At 45.8% G+C, this 20,608-nt stretch overlaps 1 protein-coding gene across 1 annotated transcript; it reads right to left on the bottom strand.

The window, feature by feature from the left end:
- Nucleotides 1–3,562: 3,562 nt before the first annotated feature.
- Nucleotides 3,563–16,648, bottom strand: LOC148506114 (uncharacterized). The gene is made up of 3 exons (XM_088447248.1): nucleotides 16,597–16,648; nucleotides 13,987–14,022; nucleotides 3,563–6,074 (listed from the first exon to the last, which is right to left on the bottom strand). The coding sequence occupies exon 3, from the start codon at nucleotides 5,944–5,946 to the stop codon at nucleotides 3,889–3,891; it is 2,058 nt and encodes a 685-aa protein (XP_088303374.1). The 5' UTR covers nucleotides 5,947–6,074; nucleotides 13,987–14,022; nucleotides 16,597–16,648; the 3' UTR covers nucleotides 3,563–3,888.
- Between the last annotated feature and the right edge of the window lie 3,960 nt (nucleotides 16,649–20,608).

The following is a 20,608-nucleotide window of genomic DNA, read 5'->3' as shown; positions in this document are numbered from 1 at the left end:
TCCGCTCAAAAAATATTTGTATTATTTACTTTTTTTTAAATGAGTATTCTGAGTGCTATAACCACTGATGATACAATGGGTCATCTGCCTGAAATTTCTTGTTGAAAGCTTAGAAACAAACTGTTGCAAATGTGTGAAAAAAGATCTTCATTAACAACAACACTGCAATCCACAGATTTTTGCCATCATTACAGATTTTGCAGAGGAAGATAATCTATTCGAACCCTGTAATAAAGCCTAGAGGGCCTGGTTCAGCAACGATCGCAATTGCAAAGCTGCATGCAGAGGTCACAGGCTGGGATCAGCATCGCGACCATCATTGGTGAATGATCACGATGGTGGACGGCACCGGGCAGCTGAGTAAGCCCCAGCTTACCGAGGCTGGCCGGATTGCGAGCCCAGGACACTGCAGTGATCAATGCAGATCCTGGGCTGGCCGCTGATGGAAAACTCCGGGAACAGCGGCCGACCCAACCCCCGCACCGCCCCTTAAATGCCTCTGCCTGTCAATCAGGCAGAAGCATTTAAGGGTCTGCGTGCGACTACGCTGGACCCATTCTGCACACTCGCCGAATGGGTCCCGATAATTGGGAATCTGCGATCAGCAGTGATCTTGCATTCACTGCTGAATCAGGCCCGGAGTGTGTATCTGAGTTTTCAACAGGTCATTTTAAGCAGAAGTTCTATTACTAGTAACAGGAGATCTTTCAGTATCATGTACTACCCAGGATATTGATTTTATTTAGGAAGCACCTGTTGTCTACAAAACAAAAACTCAGGTTGGTTTCAGTGCCTGGTTTTCTGATATTAACCTTATTTTCCTGCAAACTGCAGTTTCTACATGGCTTGCTGTGATCTATGAGCAAAGATACAATGGCAAAGCCTGAAAGAAGTCAGCAGCCACAAACGTCAACAATTATAGCATGCAGATAAGATATAAGCCGATATGTCACAATGCCCTGTGTGGCCCTCTGTGCCTCATATAATGACATTCAAGGACTTTGCAACTGGTGGCTAATGTGTAGCAGGGCTTCCAAGCTGGTGCTGAGTGTTAAGGGACAACCCACTTTACAGCTGATCTATAGCAGGGCTTCCCACATGGTGGCTAGTGTAAATTAGAATGCCGCTTTGCCCTCTTTTTACCATCTGTTCCTCAACTTGCTTGTTGTTCAGGGAAAGGGCTTTAGGAAACAGTCAGTAACATTAAGGTCAATGGTTGCCAAACTTGGTCCTCAAGTCACCTTAACAGTCCAGATTTTAAGGCTATCCATGCTTCAGCACAGGTGACTAAATTATTGTCTCAGTCAGCTTGATTATACCATCTGTGCACAAGCATGGATATCCTTACAACCTGGACTGTTAGGGTGCCTTAAAGACAGAGGGCCTGATTCAGACCCGCTCGCTAAGATGCGTACTCTCGCTGCTGCCGATGGTATGCAGTGTGTATGCATTGTGCGCGTGCCTCACAGTGCACATACCTTAGCGAAAGTTCACAATGCATTCGCTCGCTGTGCATAGACAGCCCAGCAGAGTGAGTGACAGCAACACAGTTCTTTTAGTGGACCCTCAGGTTCAGGATCCCTAACACTAGTCACCCATGGGTCGATAACCTGGGCGACTAATTCACCGTCAGGATCATTGTGCTCTTGCACTGACACAACTTTAAAGACAGATACCAGGTGCTGCTAATTAGCCTTGCTCGCAGTTTGCAAGTGATCCCAGAAAACCTGGACTGGATCTCACTACCATGCTGTTTATTGCTCCATCTCTGCACAACCCTGCTGCTCCACATTAACCTCATGTGAAAGCATGCTGTCCCTGTCACACATTATATATATATTATATATATTATATACTTACAAGTGTAAACCGGAAACATTTTATTAGCGTGATACTTTTTCTGTCAATTTAGTTTTTTGTGATTTTCAGACAGTTTCAAGCGTCAAGTAAACATGTGGATAAATCAGTGTTTAAATAAATTTTTTCATTTATTTATGGTTTGTGGTATTGTTCTACATAAAACACAACCCGCATTCTTATACATACGAATTTGCTGTTAACAAGTCATGGACAATATGGAAAATGGTCCTCACATTCAGCACAACAAGCCACTTCTCTCCCGGGTGACTTCATCGATGCCCAATACGACGTACACTACTGTAAACCATTTCCCACATACATACATCAGAAATGTATGATTCACTAATAAAATGTATTCCACACTCAGAGCAAGAAGACCGATTCTATTTATCTGTGGACCCTTAGATGGTATCCGGTCTTTAGTTCGACCTTAGTTAGATCGACAATACATACATCGACTACCGTACATCGACACTATCTTGTTTGACAAGTACCTTAGAACGACCAAGAATAGATCGACATGACTACTAGATCGACCTAACACTACATGGACATCCCCATTTGATCGACATTACATATGATCAAAACATAGCATATCGACATAATGAAGATTGGCAAAACACAGGATAGACAAAATAAAAATATCGACGCAAAACAGGTAGACAGTTAATAAATCGACAGGTAATAGATTGACAGTACACAAATAGACATATGAACAGATCTAAAATATTTAGATCGACAGCAAATAGTTTGACATATCAAAGATCGAACAGTATTAGATCGAATTTATATAGGTCGAAAGTATTTATATCGACATATAATAGGTCGACAAATCAAAGATAGACACATTAGTTTTAGATAATCCAAATAGTAATACACGCTGCCCGCTAATATCACCTCTCTCGACTCTACTTTCAACCGTGGAACCACAGCTCCCAGCCAGCCCTTACATCCATCCAAGAGCTCCTGGCCATGCTAGCCCCCTACAGTCAGCCTGCTCCCCTTGTCTGTAATTGCTGGATGCCCCTATGTGCTGGAACGCACCCCCTCATCCACCGCTACTATCCCCGCCAGCACATGGGTGCATCCAGCAATTAGAGCCAACGGGTGAAGGGTGACTTTAGGTGGCTAGCATGGCCAGAAGTGCTCGCATGGATGTAAGGGCTGGCTGGGAGCTGTGGTTCCACAGACAGAAAGTAGAGTGGGGAGAGCCGCTATTAGAGAGAGCGTCTGAAACTAGACGGATGCGCCCATGTCCAAGGGCAGTCCAGGTTAGCGGGGATGGTAGCGGTGGATGAGGGGGTGCGTTCCAGCACATGGGGGCATCCAGCAATTAGAGACAAGGGGTTAAGGGTGACTTTAGGGGGCTAGCATGGCCAGGAGCGCTTGCATGGATGTAAGGGCTGGCTGGGAGCTGTGGTTCCACAGTTGAAAGTAGAGTCGGGAGAGGCTCTATTAGCGGGCAGCGTGTATTACTATTTGGATTATCTAAAACTGTGTCGATCTTTGATTTGTCGATCTATATTATATGTCGACCTATTATATGTCGATCTAAATAATTTCGACCTATATAAATTCGATCTAATACTGTTCGATTTTTGATATGTCGAACTATTTGCTGGCGATCTAAATAATTTAGATCTATTGAAATGTCTATTTGTGTACTGTCGATCTATTAATAGTCGATCTAATAAATGTCTACCTATTTTGTTAGATCTTGGATCATTGTCTATTAGTTGTCGATCTAAGATGTGTCGCCCTTAAATATTCGATATATTACATATCGATCTAATGTTCCGTTAGACTATACTAATGTCTGACTATTGTTACGGTCGATCTATAGTTTGTCTGTCTAAATTACATGTCTGACTAAGGTGGTCGACCTATTAATGTTCGATCAATACACGTCCGATCTAATGAACCATACCTCCCTTAGATGTCTATTTACCACTATTTTTTAATTTCCTTCTAGAAGGTGAACTCAAGGAAGTCAGGACCTCCCATGCAACAGAATGGCAAAAGGCGCAGTTACATTTCTCCGGTATGAATTCTCTGATGTGTCAAAAGATGGGATTTGGTAGTGAAACACTTCCCACAGTCAGAGCAGGAATATGGTTTCACGCCCGTGTGGACCTTCCGGTGTTTAATAAGTCCTGACTTGTCGGTGAAACTTTTCCCACACTCAGAGCAGGAACATGACTTCTCTCCCGTGTGAACTTTGTGGTGGGCCTTGAGGTTGGAGCTGGTGATGAAACCTTTCCCACACTCAGAGCAGGAGTAGGGCCTCTCCCCCGTGTGAATTTTCTGGTGCCTAATGAGCCCCGACTTGTCCGCAAACTCTTTCCAGCATATCGAGCAGGAAAACTTTTCCCCAGTGTGAATGATCTGATGAATCTTGAGATTGGATTGGTGGGTGAAACACTTCCCACATTCGGGGCAAGAGTACCTCTTTTCTCCAGTGTGAACCCTCTGATGTCTGGTGAGGGTCCCGTTCCCGGTAAACCGCTTCCCGCACAGCGAGCAGGAAAACAGCTTTTCTCCCGTGTGGATCCTCAGATGCATCTTGAGGTGCGATTCAGTGATGAAGTATTTTCCACACTCAGAACAAAAATGTGGCTTCTCTCCCGTGTGGCTCCTGTGATGTCGCACAAGGGCTGAGTTCCGGGCAAAACACTTCCCACATTCCGTGCAGGAGTAGGGCTTCTCCCCAGTGTGAATTCTCTGATGCACCATGAGATCCGATTTAAAATTGAAAGATTTTCCACATTCGGAACAAGTAAAGGACTTATCCCCTGTGTGGCTTCTCTGGTGGGTCAGGAGATTTGACTTTTGGTTAAAACTTTTCTTACAAATGGAGCAGGAAAATGGCTTCTCTCCAGTGTGGATCCGCTGATGTCTGACAAGGTTGGCCTTCTGGGTAAAAGATTTCCCACAAACAGAGCAGGAAAAAAATTTTTTTAAAGTGAAGCATTGTCTATGAGCTGCCTCATGTTGAAGTAGTTCTAAATGGACTGTAAAGATCATTCCACACTCAGAGCATTTATAGGTCTGGTCTCTATCCTGAGCAGTCTGTGGAATTTTAGAAGTTGATGCTCTACTTACATTTACACAATGTCTTGTAAAATTCTCAGACATGTTTCTGGACTGTGTATTAGTGTCCACATCACAGCCTTCCACACTAGGGTCACAAGTAGAATGTAGATTAACTCCTTCACATGAGACTGATTCCTCCTTAATATGAGTGGATGTATACTGTGTATGATCTGTGGGTGTATACATGTCAGTGTCTCCTCCATCACATGAGACTGATTCATCCTTAGTATGAGTAGATGTGTACAATGTATGATATGTGGGTGTATAAGTGTCAAGGTGTGTGAGGTCTCCTCCATCACATGAGACTGATTGCCCCTTAATATGAGTAGATGTATACAGTGTATGATATGTGGGTGTATACATGTCAGTGTGTGTGAGGTCTCCTCCATCACATGAGACTGATTCCTCCTTAGTATGAGTAGATGTATACTGTGTATGATCTGTGGGTGTATACATGTCAGTGTGTGTGACGGTTCCTCCATCACATGAGACTGATTCCTCCTTAGTATGAGTAGATGTATACTGTGTATGATATGTGGGTGTATAAAGGTCAGTGTCTGTGAGGTCTCCTCCATCACATGAGACCGATTCCTCCTTAGTATGAGTAGATGTATACTGTGTATGATATGTGGGTGTATACATGTCAGGGTGTGTGAGGTCTCCTCCATCACATGAGACTGATTCCTCCTTAGGATGAGTAGATGTATACTGTGTATGATATGTGGGTGTATACATGTCAGTGTCTGTGAGGTCTCCTCCATCACATGAGACTGATTCCTCCTTAGTATGAGTAGATGTATACTGTGTATGATATGTGGGTGTATACATGTCAGTGTCTGTGAGGACTCCTCCATCACATGAGACTGAGTCCTCCTTAGTATGAGTAGATGTATACTGTGTATGATATGTGGGTGTATAAATGTCAGTGTCTGTGAAGTCTCCTCCATCACATGATATTGGTTTCTCTGTAGCGTTCTTCGGAGAATTGATCATCTTTTGCTTTTTTGTTGATATGTATTATGCAGCCTTAATATTTATAACACTGTGACGCTCAGTCATATAATTTGGGGAAGAAACAGGGGCGCGGGATACTCCAGATATTTCTGTTTCTTTAGTGGGACCTGTGCGAGAGAAATACATTGTGGTTAGATGACATAAGCACCAGGATAATAAAGAGGAGCAAAGGCTCCTGGGAGTAATATTTCTGTACAGAAAGTGGGTGTAATCAGTGGTACCATCGGTTGAAGGTGCTATAGGCGGATAGTGGAGGAGGTGTAGTCTATGGCAGGACAGGACAGTCTGTGGCACCACCAGCTTAGGGAGGAGGAGTTGTAGTCTATGACAGGACAGGGTGTAGTCTGTGCTACCACCAACTGCAGGTGCTATAGGCTGGGGGAGGAGGAGGTGTAGTCTATGACAGGACAGGGTGTAGTCTGTGGTTCCACCGGCTGCAGGAGCTATAGGTTGAGGAAGGAGGAGGTGTATTCTATGACAGCACAGGGTGTAGTCTGTGGTACCACCTGCTGGGAGAGGAGGAGGTGTAGTCTATGACAGGAGTGGGTGTAGTCTGTGGTACCACCGGCTGCAGGTGCTATAGGCTGGGAGAGGAGGAGGTGTAGTCTATGACAAGAGTGGGTGTAGTATATGGTACCACCAGCTGCAGGTGCTATAGGCTGGGGGAGTAGGAGGTGTAGTCTAACAGGACAGGGTGTAGTCTCTGGTACCACTGGCTGCAGGTGCTATAGGCTGAGGGAGGAGGAAGTATAGTCTATGACAGGACAGGGTGTAGTCTGTGGTACCACCGGCTGCAGGTGCTATAGGCTGAGGAAGGAGGAGGTGTAGCCTATGACAGCACAGGGTGTAGTCTGTGGTACCACCGGCTGCAGGTGCTATAGGCTGAGGAAGGAGGAGGTGTAGCCTATGACAGCACAGGGTGTAGTCTGTGGTACCACCGGCTGCAGGTGCTATAGGCTGGGAGAGGAGGTGTAGTCTATGACAAGAGTGGGTGTAGTATATGGTACCACCAGCTGCAGGTGCTATAGGCTGGGGGAGGAAGAGGTGTATTCTATTACAGGGTGCAGTCTGTGCTACAACCGGCTGCAGGTGCTATAGGCTGGGGGTGGAGGAGATGTAATCTATGACAAGACAAGGTATAGTCTGTGGTACCACCGGCTGCAGGTCCTATAGGCTGGGGAGGAGGTGTAGTCTTTGACAGGACACGGACAGCTGTGACCATGTCACTCCCATGTGGTTTGGATACTTCTAGAAGCGGACGCACCTCCGTTCCCCGAGCTATTTTACATGTTATGAGTTGCACTCTGCAAGGGAAAGAACATTAGACCAACCAGCCAGTCAGTCTTGCTACGACTGAGGGAAGTATATATTTTTCCATGAGTTTATGTCACTAGAGCAATTGGGTTTTCACAATCCTGTTATTATAGCTGTGACCATGTTCACATGGAGATCTCCTAATCTACTCTAACAACCACAGTCCCTTCATTATGACAGGCCACTACACCTCACCTACATATAGGGTTCACTATTACCACCCAGTAACTGGTAATTCATTCCACCCATCCAATCTTGAACTCCGTCAACTAAGTGTTCAGTCAAATTTCCATTATAAGATCCTTCTACCCACCTTCTTCCCACACAAATTCAACCCCTCCCTCCCATCACCAAGATGAACTAGGACGTGTGAAGAAAGTTTCCCATGGTTCCTAAGAGAAAGTTCGTTACTCCAAAACAGGGTTTTTGAACTTTGGTGCTTGGGTACAGGTCATGATTAAAGGAAATCCTTAATGAACCTATTTGGATGAGTTCAAAAATCCCACCATTTTCCAAGAGGAAAGTCTTCAAAATGGGTCAAATGGTGGCACTGGATGACTGGACTGGAGTAACACTAGTCTACTGAACAGCTTATATCGTTGTACCTTCACCATCTACTACAGTAACTCTCTGTCTGTGGATTCCTGTCTCCCCTTTTTCCCCTCTTTGCAACATGACAGGACCCCTGAAATACTCTATGCTGATGTGAGGATTAAATTAAATAAATAACCAGCATAAATGGCTCAAAGCCGGTTGATGGTGTGGCAGCATGTGTTGTCAGGTACCTAAAGAGGTCCATGTAATAGGTTCCCGTGGGCTCACACTGGATGGATAGATAGATATGAGAGAGATAGATAGATAGATAGATAGATAGAGTGTTCATCCTAGCACCATGCACCTGTCACAACCCGTGCAGTTCCTGTTTCCTGCCTGGGGTGTTGCTCTCTGCTCTGGTGCATCTAGCACACTCTGGTCTGTAGCTCAGCAGTTTGGTGTTTCTAGCACACTCAACTGATTCAACAGAGTAGAGAGCAACACCCCAGGGAGTGGCGACAGGCGCAGGGTGCTATAATGAACACTAGATAAATAGATAGATAGATAGATAGATAAATATGAGGTAGATAGATAGAGATAAATAGATAGATAATATATAGCAGCTACAGGCACTTAATGGAGACACAGGGCCTAATTCAGACCCGCTCGCAAGCGGGTTGATGTTAGCACAGTGCGCATGACGGAGGGGGCTCCGTCATGCGCGAGACCCGAATAGCGACGGCCAAGCCGCCGCTATGGGTCTCGCTACAAAGGGGGCGTGCTGTCGATGGTGAGTGACAGCACGCCCCCTTTGGTAGGTATGCCCGGGGCGTGGCTGGCCAGACGGAGGCGTTCCCATGGGAACGCCTACCGTCTGGGGCCGGCCCCACTGACATCACTAGTGATGTCAGTGGGAGTGATTTGGGCTCTGATAGAGCCAAAATCACTACAGGGCTTGCGGCCACGAGACCCTACCGGAAGGGTCTCGTCGCAAGCCCGATGGTTGCGACGGTCTTGACCACCGCGACCATCATTTTGGCCGCTCGCATAAGCTGTGGGTGGTCACCCACAGCTATGCGAGCGGCCAGGAGGCCGTTCAAAAAAGAAAACAGCCCGGCCCTGATTCAGAGCAAGCGCTCTGTCAGAGCGTCTGGCTCTGAATCAGGGCCACAATCTTTAACTTTCCTTATAAAAAATGATATTAATAAATAACTTCGCTATTGGCCAAGCAGCAACCCCAAAGTAGCAGCCGGAGAGTACAGCAGGTAGCAGGCGGATAGCTTAAAAAGCGGCACTATCAACAGAGTCTTTGTAAGCACCACTACGTTTCAATCAGGTACGGTGCTGTGGAAATTAGATCAAAAGCCCTAATGAGTTTCTTCCCTAATGAGGTCTGTAACAAGACGAGGTCCAACCTCCTTATTTACCAAGTCCAGCATCATCATGTGAAACATCTGTGTGTCTTAATTAACTTCTGTATAGTCAAAGCAACACAACTCAAAGGCAAATACATTTAAATATGTATAATGAAACACCAGTAATAAATGCATACAGCATCTGCCGCCAGCTCCCTGTGAAGGACGGAGACCGGGAGGATCGAGGAGTTTGGCAGCACTACACTTCGGCTGTTACTTTGGGGTTGCCGCTTGGCCAATAGTGGACAACAGAGACTGGCGATTAGATCAGGTGACCTTCACTAGACACTGCCTTTCAGATATATATATACGGTGCACATAAGAGCTGTGGATATTTTTAGATTTACAATATAATTACTATTGTTGCACTTCAGATACCTGCTGTTACTACTTCATGTTTAAATTTATTGATACAATTGTATTGTGTCGTATATCTGCAGTTATTTTTTATAAAGATATTGCATACAGTATGTACAGTATGATATATAGATAGACAGACAGATACAGTAGATATTGCTCATTATATTACTTTGTAATCAGGGTCATTTATTTCCTGTATCACCTAGACCAGTGGTGGCGAACCTTGGCACTCCAGCTGTTGTGGGACTACATATTCCCTTTTATTTTTTTAAGACCTCTGCAATTCGCCCTGGCATGCTGTCAATCAACTTCTGGGCCACATACTGACTGGTGGCCGCCCATTCTTGCCTAATCAATGCTTAGAGTTTGTCAGAATTTGTGGGTTTTTGTTTGTCCACCAGCCTCTTGAGGATTGACCACAAGTTCTCAATGGGATTAAGGTCTGTGAAGTTTCCTGGCCATGGACTAAAAATTTCGATGTTTTGTTCCCCGAGCCACTTAGTTATCACTTTTGCCTTATGGCAAGGTGCTCCATCATGCTGGAAAAGGCATTGTTTGTCATCAATCTGTTCTTGGATAGTTGGGAGAAGTTGCTCTTAGATGATGTTTTGGTACCATTCTTTATTCATGGCTGTGAGTGAGCTCACTCCCTTGGCTGAGAAGCAACCCCACACATGAATGGTCTCAGGGTGCTTTACTGTTGGCATGACATAAGGCAAAAGTGATAACTAAGTGGCTCGGGGAACAAAACATTGAAATTATGGGTCCATGGCCAGGAAACTCCCCAGACCTTAATCCCATTGAGAACTTGTGGTGGACAAACAAAAACCCACAAATTCTGACAAACTCCAAGCATTGATTAGGCAAGAATGGGTGGCCATCAGTCAGTATGTGGCCCAGAAGTTGATTGACAGCATGCCAGGGCGAATTGCAGTCTTGAAAAAGAAGGGTCAAAACTGCAAATATTGACTCTTTGCCTAAACTTAATGTCATTGCCAATAAAAGCCTTTGACACTTATGAAATGCTTGTAATGTTACTTCAGTATACCATAGTAACATCTGACAAAAGGTCTAAATACACTGAAGCAGCAAACTTTGTGAAAACCAATACTTGTGTCATTCTCCACACTTTTGGCCATGGCTGTATATACATATACTTATTAAGTACACATACTTTATGTATATTTTTTATACACTGTTCCTCATAGGGATGTATTTAGATTGCTGTGGATGCCATCGTGTTATCTTTTATTATAAATCACCAATAATTGCACAAGCTGCAGTCTTGCCCTCTTTTTCTCTACAGTACCTGATGGGATCGGTGGCACAATGACTGCAATTTGTGTACATAAGATGTCAACCTTTTAGTATTTTTGCAATATTTTTGGTAGGAGATATATATATATACTTCTCAATCGGACTGCACACTGAACCCAAATCACGTCATCAAATCATCCATTTAAGACATATAGGGCCATATTCAATTCGCCTATTTCACTTATCCCCATATTCAATTAGACCCATGGGTCTATCTTTGTGGTTTGGGATGTCTGTCCTGAGGAAGGCTACGTCTGTTAGCCGAAACGTCGACTTGTGACAACCTGCGATTATGCAGTAAGAAATAAATTACGTTTTTTGCTACTGATGGAAAGTCCCTGGTGAGTGCACCTTGATTATTATCTTGGACATATATATATATATTCCTGGCGTCGGCACTCCCATTCAACCACAATTATAAACTGCGGTGCCAGTCAAAGAGTAAAACAGTAAGGACAAGGCAACGTTTCGGGTTTATTGCAACCAGTCTTCAGGATGGTGTATCCTGAAGACGGGTTGCAATAAACCCGAAACGTTGATCATGCTATAGGATTATCTTTGAAGTGTCCGTTTATTTTGAGTGTTCCCGCTGAGTGCCGCTGCCTTGTCCTTACTATATAATATATATATATGTATATGTACAAATTTAGTATAAGTTATGTTAAAGGTGAGGAATGACCATAGAGAAGGTTATTGATTGCACTCCACACTTAGGTAAAGAATATTCGAGAAGGGGCACGCGGATAGGGGGAGCGGTACCAGACCTGGGCCCGCACAGGGCCCCTGCAGCAAGCCCGGGCAATTTGTACCCCCTCCCCCCCACCTCTCGGCGCCCTTGACTGAGGACCGGAGACTGCAGCCGGAGCTGCAGCAGAAGCAAAGCTGGGGAAGTCTATTGAGCCTGTAAGCCAGTAGCAAAGACGCTGGCTTGTATTACCCAATCTGCTGTGGGGGGCTGTGACTGAATATTAAACAGGCAGGAGGCAGGAACCATCTGTTGGAGGCAGAGTTTCTAGTTATTGATTTACAGCAGCTGGCACTAATTATGAGCCGGAGCTATTTAAAGGGGCATCAGAATCAGAGGGTAAAAGTTTATACCTAAAGGCATAACCCCTACAGTACCAGTAAGAGCTGGGGAGGAGAAAGGAACATTAAAGACTAGCTAATAGATGTGATGGTATTGTAGCAGGTTATATTTTGACACTATGCATAGCTCACTGGGGATATGAATCCTCTGTCATCACTGTGTATAATTACAGAGGTGACTACCTATCTTTGGGGTCTAGTTTACTAAGCAGTGTTAGGAGACAGAGTGAAAAGTGGTAAGAAAGTGATAAGGTGCCAACCAATCAGCTCCCAACTGTCATTTTTCAAACACAGCCTGTGAGATGATGGCTGGAAGCTGATTGGCTGGCACCTTATCACTTTTCACTCTGTCTCCTAACACTGCTTAGTAAATAGACCCCTTTATCTCTCAACCCACTGTAATGTATAAGGAGGAAAAACGTGGATGTCTGTGTTGCAGTGAGTACAGGAACAGAATAATACTGTTTCAATTGAAATTTCACTGATAATCAGTTAGTAATTGTGACCACTCTCTAACTAGTAACCTCAGCAGCACTGCTACTGCTGGCCATACACGCTACAATTCATCGGGGCGATCCGTCCGATATCTGCGTGTGTGCGGGCGACCAAGGGTTAAATATCGCTCGGTCGGGCATGCCGGATCGAACAATGCGATATTTGTGAGTTAAAATGTTGGCCGCATCGGGCAGTGTATGCCCAGCCTGCGGCCGACAGACAGCATTTCCTGTGTTCCTTCCCATGGATAGAACAGGGAAATGTCTCCTACCCCCGGGGGGCGGAGCGCAGATGTCGGACTAATACACTGCGAGATATCTCACAGCGTATGCCGCGGACATCTGCGGCTGGCAGATAAAAAGTCTGCCGGTCTGACAGGCGATTTATCTGGACGTGTATGCCCAGCTTAAGTGATACCTCAGTAGCAGATTAAAGAAAACCTATGGGCCTGATTCAGAGCCGGACGCTCTGACCAGAGCGCTCGCTCTGAATCAGGGCCCTCCTCCATGAAAATGGAGCGTCCTCCTGGACGCTCGTATAGCTGTGGGTCACTACCAACAGCATATACGAGCATCCAAAAAGATGGTCGCGATGGTCTTGACCATCGGACTTGCGACAGAGACCCTGCGGTAGGGTCTCCCTGCCACAAGCCCTGGAGTGATTTTGGCTCTATCAGAGCCAAAATCACTCCCACTGACATCACTAGTGATGTCAGTGGGGCCGGCTTCAGACGGTAGGCGTTCCCATGGGAACGCCTCCGTCTGGCAGGCACGTCCCTGGCACGCCCACCAAAGGGGGCGTGCTGTCAATCAACATCGACAGCACGCCCCCTTTGGTGCGAGACCCGGAGCGATGGGAAGCCCGTCGCTCCCCGGGTCTCGCGCATGCGCACGACGGAGCTCCCTCCGTCATGCGCATGCGCAGTGGGGAACATCGACCCACTTGCGAGCGTACTGCCGCTCGCGAGTGGGTCTGAATGACCCCCTATGTTCAGTAGCTATTTCAGGAACAGCTTGAAATGTCATCTTTAAATATAGCATCCATAGATATACCAGCAACAAATATTTATTTAGCGGCAAAGAAGTAAGGAACTATTGCCCAAAGTGTTCACCTAACATCGGAGGATGCTGGCTCTTGTGTAGACTTTCAGTGGATAGTGACTATTTATAGAGCATCTGTTGTTCAGGAAGAGGGACTAATTGGGTATGTAGGTTCCAGGTACAATACAACTCTTTATAGGTCATCTTTACTGTGGTACTATGAGGTGTGTGTGTATATATATATATATATAAAATTTCGTTTTTACAGTATTGATATACAATCATAATTGTGGAGAATATATTTTGATGTTGCAGTATTACATACATCTATGCATACGTGTGTCAGTAATCTATGATCTACCAATGTGTTGTGTTATGTAGGGAAGTAAAAATAAATTGATGTAAAACTTTATTTGTTAAAATTATAACAACCAATTACACTTGTATGTTTTACTTACCTCATGATTGGAAACCGAACAAGGTGAGAATCGAGTCTACAGAAGACAAAGTAGGGTAAAATAGGGTTACACACATATATATATATATATATATTATCAAAAAGGTGCCAGGTTGAAGCATAATGATATAGTACCCTCCATCCTCTATACTGGCGTATTGATATGGAGTACAACCAGCACACTAGATAAATGCAAAAAATTTGAAAACGTTGTCAGGAAAACAAACACTGTGTTTGTTTTCCTGACGACGGGGCCGTAAGGGCCTTGAAACGTTGAATACATTTTGCATTCATATACCAAATCCTGGAGTGACGCGCTGTGCTCTGTCCTGTCCTGTGACAGCACACCTTGGACTTTTATACAATTTCTTGTGCGAGCACCCAGGTACTTCATCACCAGAGGAACATTGAGTGCCGAACCACACAAAGCATATATATCTAAGTCTCCGAATGCCGCCTGTTGCAGAGTGTATATTGTTGGGGGTGCTGTCCTCCTGGGAAGGCACCGGAGCAAGGTACCCCGAGGTGGGCTGTGAGTGAAGGGTCACAGAGTGGCGCATATATATATATTATTCTTTATTTATACGGCACCACAAGGGTTCCGTAGCGCCTCACAAAGTACATATACAAATGAGCAAACAAGAAAAAAAAGAGTTACAGTACAAAACAATGCAGGACAAGGATATAGTTTATATACATTGCTGCAATAGCGATTATAACACACAAAAATAAACAGCAGGGCGTCAGCTACCAAGTGTTAGGTGCCCTTGTAGGGAGTTTGGAGTAGATGATCGTATGAGTGAGGGAAGCAGAAGCACATGAGGGAAGAGGGCCCTGCTCGTTAGAGCTTACATTCTAAAGGGGAGGGGCAGGCTGACAGGGGTGATACAGATGGCGTAGACAGTGAGGAAGACGCATGGAGCAGCAGGTTAGGATGAGAGCTGGAAGGCTTTGATGAAGTAGTGGGTCTTGTGAGCCCGTTTGAAGATTTGTAGAGAGGTGGAGAGTCTGATAGGGAGAGGGAGAGAGTTCCAGAGGTAGGGACAAGCATGGGCAAAATCTTGGAGGCGGGAGTGGGAGGAAGTAATCAGTTGGCATGAGAGATGGCATGCATTTGTTGAGCGAAGTGGGCGGGCAGGAGTGTGAAGTGAGAAAAGGTCAGAGATGTAAATGGGAGAGGATTCGGTGAGGGTTTTGTAAGTGAGTGTAAGAACCTTGAATTGGATTCTGAAGGGGAAGATCGATAGGACTTGTAGGAGGGGATGCAGTCAGGATGCCGACGGTCTAAATCCAGGCAAGTGTCTACTGACCGGCATAGAAATCCCGGCGCTTGTCATTAGACCTACGCCGGCAGCGCGACACCCGGTTTACCGATCTAAGGTAAGCCGAGTGCGGACAGTTGTGCGGGGGAGAGGGTTAGGTTAGGGGCTCCCGGGGGGACTTAGGGTTAACCACCCCCCCCCCGGGAGGTTAGGGTTAGGCTAGGGAAAGGAGGGGTTAGGGTTAGGCAACCCACCGGGAGACTTAGGGTTATGCTGCGGGGAAGGGGGGGTTAAGTTTAGGCACTTAGAGGGGGGTTAGGGTTAGGCACCCCTAAGGGAGGGTTAGGGTTGGGGAGGTTACGTTAGTAAATAGAAAAAATACTTACCTGTTGGGATCTTCACTGCTGTGCTTCCGCTGTCAGGCTTGACAAATTTTTATACAGTCTAGGAGCCAGGATGTAAGTGTAGGAGCCAGACCACCGTCCCCCCAAAAAAATTACAGGAGTGAGGAGCACAGCTCTGTGTGTTATGCAACTGTTATACACACTATACTAGTCCACAAAATGGTCGCAGTTGAATGGATACAGTAAAATGGAGGCCCTCTATTTGCTCTGCACAGCTCCCCTGCTCCACCCTCCATTAATAACAGACCACATTTCACATAAAATAGTAGTGCTAGGAAGTACAACAAAACCTCCCCCCTTCGTGGTCACATCACTATCCCTTCGAAGCAGCTCTGCAATACCTGGCAACGCATAGACCCTGTTATCGGAGAGCTCTATGCAGCCGGAGATATCAGACAGTAGACAGCAGGGACTTACAGGAGGATCAGCGTAGACTGGGACAGACAGCAGGGATCAGAGCAGGCCGGGATGGAGAGGAGGAGTCGGCGCAGGATGGGGCAGACAGGAGGAGTCAGCGCAGGCGATGACGGACACAGGCACAGCAGTCACCATAGGCAACACTCAGCACATGCACTCCTGTGCATGAAACGAATGCCAAAATACTATAGGCAAGAATCTCTGCCGGGGCTAATGTGGATCTGCTTCCTCCCTCACTGCAAAATCTGGTACCTAGGCAGCAAAATCTGGGAGCCATGGCGACCTGGTCCCTGGGATTTGCACTCTGTTCTGTCCCCAACGACGATAAGGTGATAATTCTTATTTGTTTTTAATTAACACAGACAGGTGCCCTGACCAAAGTTAATTGCAAATTAAACTGAGAGCTATTGATTGGCTGCAGCTCCACCTGTCCCCTTGGCACAGATCTGCATGAATGCTTCCTATCATGTGCTCCTGTTACTAACACTATAATCCCATATAGTAACAGAATGTAATAAATGTTATTACCTGGTATCACCCACAGTCATATCAGCAGCAGCAACAGCATTGTCTATTCTCTTGCTATCCATTACTTCTGTCTCACAGGATGGTGTCAAAAGTACTTCCTGTCTGTGCGTTCCACCCGACTTCCTGGTTGTGCGTTACACCTGACTTCCTGGTTGTGCGTTCCACCCGACTTCCTGGTTGTGCGTTCCACCTGACTTCCGGGTTCTGCGGGCCACCTGACTTCCGGGTTCTGCGTTCCATCTGACTTCCCCTTTATTTCCATACAGTCTCTTTACTACAAGTCTTCGTTTTTGTTTTCAATTAAGCAACTACATTATTACCATCTATTTTACCCTGTTCTTGAACAGGGATACTTCAGTATAGAGTGCCCCCACATGCAAGTATGTTATCCAGTGCCACCCTGCTATCCCAATGGCATATATGAGCCAATATGCAGTAGTGCTCTAACCCCTAACCCCCAGTTCCAGTGTGAATAATTTGCAGTAATGCCCTCCCAAAGCTAGTATGCCCTCCTGTGGCATACTAGCTTTGGGACTAAGTAATGTAAGGTTTAGGTGCAGATTTAACCTTCTTGACTTTGGTGTGTAATGAAGGGTGGCTGTGTGGTCATTAGTGATCACTCCTGGACATGGATTCAGGACACTTGTTCCCCATGTTCATCCTCCAAGCAACCCAGTCCTTAGTGTATTGGCACTCCTTAGAACCGCATTGTATTTTCCCACCACAATTTGTACCTGTTATATGTTTGCAAGGTACAGATTATGGGGTCAATTTAATTAGCTGGCGAGTTTGCAAAAGCGATCTTAAAAGATTTTAGATGGCACTTTTTAGTACTGGTTTAAAAATGATAGCAACAGGGGCAGAACTACCGGCAGGGTCGCGGTGATGAAGAGGCCTGCAGCCGGGAGGGCTTGGCTGGTCTGCTGGAGCTCAGCATGATGGGTTCATGGTGACCAGTGGTAACCCTAGCTGGGATTCCTCCAGAAGCCCTGTGCAGGATTCCCATGGTGGAGTGTGGTGCCTGTTACGTCACTGTCAGTGCATCCCGGGCCGGCCCTCTCTGCTGCTCCAACCCACCTGTTGCTCTGGGACCTGCCCCTAATTTTGACTCAGGCCACGGCGCCGGAGATGGGAGAAAGATGGACATGGAGCGTGGCCACCCCATATATATATGTTCTTTAATGTGCTACCCTCCCATGTTCCGTATGGAGCTCCCCCTTGTTTATATGATCTTTAATTGTGCCCCAAATCTGTATTTTCTTTATTGTACTCCATCACACCTGCCCCTGGTATGTTCCTTATTGTGCCATTAACCCCTCCATCTGTATTTTCAATTCACATTGCCGCCCGCATAGGTATTTTACCTTAGGCAGTCTTTTTGTATTCTCTCCTCTTCAGAGCTCCTCTGCCAGACGATAGCAGCGTCACCATAGCAACCTTGCTGGATGCAGAGATGCAGCCATATGCTGCCGGCGTAGCGGTACCCAGGCACTTGGAGGAAGTGTCTTATGGGACTGCCATAGTTGTTCCCTTGGTGGGAACCGCTAGGTTACCTAGCAGTTCCCACCACTGAAGTCAATAGTGGGAACCGCTCATTGGCTGAGAGAGGCGGCGGCTCGCCACTCTCAGCCAATGAACGCTCAGCCCATGCATTCCTATGGGAAATGCAGCTGAGCCCTCATTTGCGTAGTACCGTCCTTAGAGGGCGGTACATGTCCCTGGGCTCCATTTGCAACCAAGCGGTAGGTGAGTATTTTTATTACAGGTGTCGTGGATATTACATGGACAAGAGGATGTGAATGGCTACTGGGACTGTAAGCGAGCATGTGTGTGTAATAAACTTCTTTCAAGGTGTGTGTCCTGTGTTTACTTTAAAATGTATTTTGCAGGTGAACTAGTGGTACCAGCGGGCCCTTAATGCACAACATGCTGGTAATTGTGGTTCTCCAAGTACCAAGCATGTGGGGGAGGCTTCCTGGGACCTCTAGTTCTACTGTAAAAGACAATATTATGCAATCTATTGTTTACACAACCCAGCACCCACTGCCCAGGGGTGTTGGAGATAGTCCTGGGCTATCGGCCCAGGCCTGAAATGCCCTGGAGAGAACAACTTTATTGGGGGGTCCCCACCTCCCCAGGGATCCCCGGCCTGGGCAGACTAGCGGTCATGCTTTGGCAGGGGGTCCCGGTGAAATGGTCCCTCGAATGTGGCATTACACATCCACTAGAGTCTGATGCTGGTTGTGGAAAATATGGGGGACCCCTACTCATTTTGTCCCGTTTTTACAGAAACGGGACTGGCTCACTGAGCCCGGTGCTGGCTGATGAAAATTTCCCATGTATTTCACAACTAGGACCGGCTTAGAAAAGCCTGGTGCTGATTGTGCTTTTAGAGGGGGACACCACATACTTTTTTTTAAATACTTTATTACATTTTACTATTTTTTTTTTTCACACAGAAGCCTTCATGGATCTCACTGATCTGTGAAGGCTTCTGTGTAATCTGGACCGTCTAATGAAAGGCGCATTACAAAGTCTGAAATTTCATACAAGAAAACACACGAACTCACAAGTTTGCAGGCTTTTACATTTGCCGAGTTGTGGGACAAAGTTGCACCTTTAAATGTGCGAGAAGGTCCGAGTTTTTTCTACAGGACTAACTCGGATCTTCTCACACATTTAAAGGTCCGAGTTTAACCCACAACTCGAAAACTTGAGTTTGTCCTGTACAACAAACTCGGACCCGATTACATTTATCCCATGCTCTCCCCCTCACATGATGTCACTGTGTTACAAGCCCAGAGATCTGGACAGTCTCCTCCCCACACTCTATGGTATATCTCATACATCAGGAGCCATCAGCCCCTATTAGCCTCCTGCTTTCCCTCTCACAGCATGTCACTGTGTGTCACCAGCCCAGAGATCTGTCCAGTCTCCTCCCCACACTCTCTGGTGTATGTCATACATCAGGAGCCATCAGCCCCTATTATACTCCTGCTCTCCCCCTCACATCATGTCACTGTGTGTCACCAGCCCAGAGATGTGACCAGTCTCCTCTCCACACTCTCTGGTGTATCTCATACATCAGGAGCCATCAGCCCCTATTATACTCCTGCTCTCCCCTCACATCATGTCACTGTGTGTTACCAGCCCAGAGATCTGACCAGTCTCCTCCCCACACTCTCTGGTGTATCTCATACATCAGGAGCCATCAGCCCATATTATACTCCTGGGGGTAAATCTACTAAAGTGAGAGTTTTTAGAAGTGAGTTTTAAAAGTGATGTTGCCCATAGCAACCAATTAGGTTCTAGCTATTATCTTCTAGGAGGTGCTATTTAAATGTTAAGTAGAATCTGATTGGTTGCTATGGGCAACATCACTTCTAAAACTCACTTCTAAAAACTCTCACTTTAGTAAATTTACCCCCAGCTCTCCCCTTTAGCAATAATTATTTTGGGGTGAGCGTTTGGGAGTGGGGTCCCCGGAGTTGTTCTTGCTGGACCTTTTTCAGGGCATCACCACTTCATTCACATAGAATATTTTCATCACTTTTCTAATTGTTTGTTTATTATTTATGTCATTTTAATTCTTTCACATTTCATTAACACTTATTGATTTATCCTTACACATCTATCCTTTTCACTTCACTATCACCTTTTTTCCCCTTTTCGTGTGAAGAAACCCATATGCTCTTCAATTTCAAATGTTTCCTGAGCAATGGGCTTGGTATTGTCCACTGATAATTCATAAGGCTAGGAGAACATTCATAAAGCTCACCATGTGGTTGTGAAACGCATCTTATTAGGGAAGACATGGGAGTTTTGGAGACCCCTCTTTTCACAAAGCAGTAGAAAAATAATTAGCATCCACAATTCTTATCCGCATTTAGACAGATTCAGAATCCATCACTGATAAAACAATATTTGGGTGCAAGGGCTTCCTTAAACACTTTCCTTGTGTGGCGGCCACAAATCCGGGCTTTCCCTGACACAGTCTCAGGCAGAAGACAGT

The sequence above is a fragment of the Taudactylus pleione genome, unplaced genomic scaffold (assembly GCF_031769625.1).
Source record: "Taudactylus pleione unplaced genomic scaffold, aTauple2 ptg000424l, whole genome shotgun sequence".
In the NCBI taxonomy this organism is placed as follows: Eukaryota; Metazoa; Chordata; class Amphibia; order Anura; family Myobatrachidae; genus Taudactylus; species Taudactylus pleione.
Note: the sequence above shows the minus strand (reverse complement) of the source record. Positions and strands in the feature narration are given on the sequence as shown.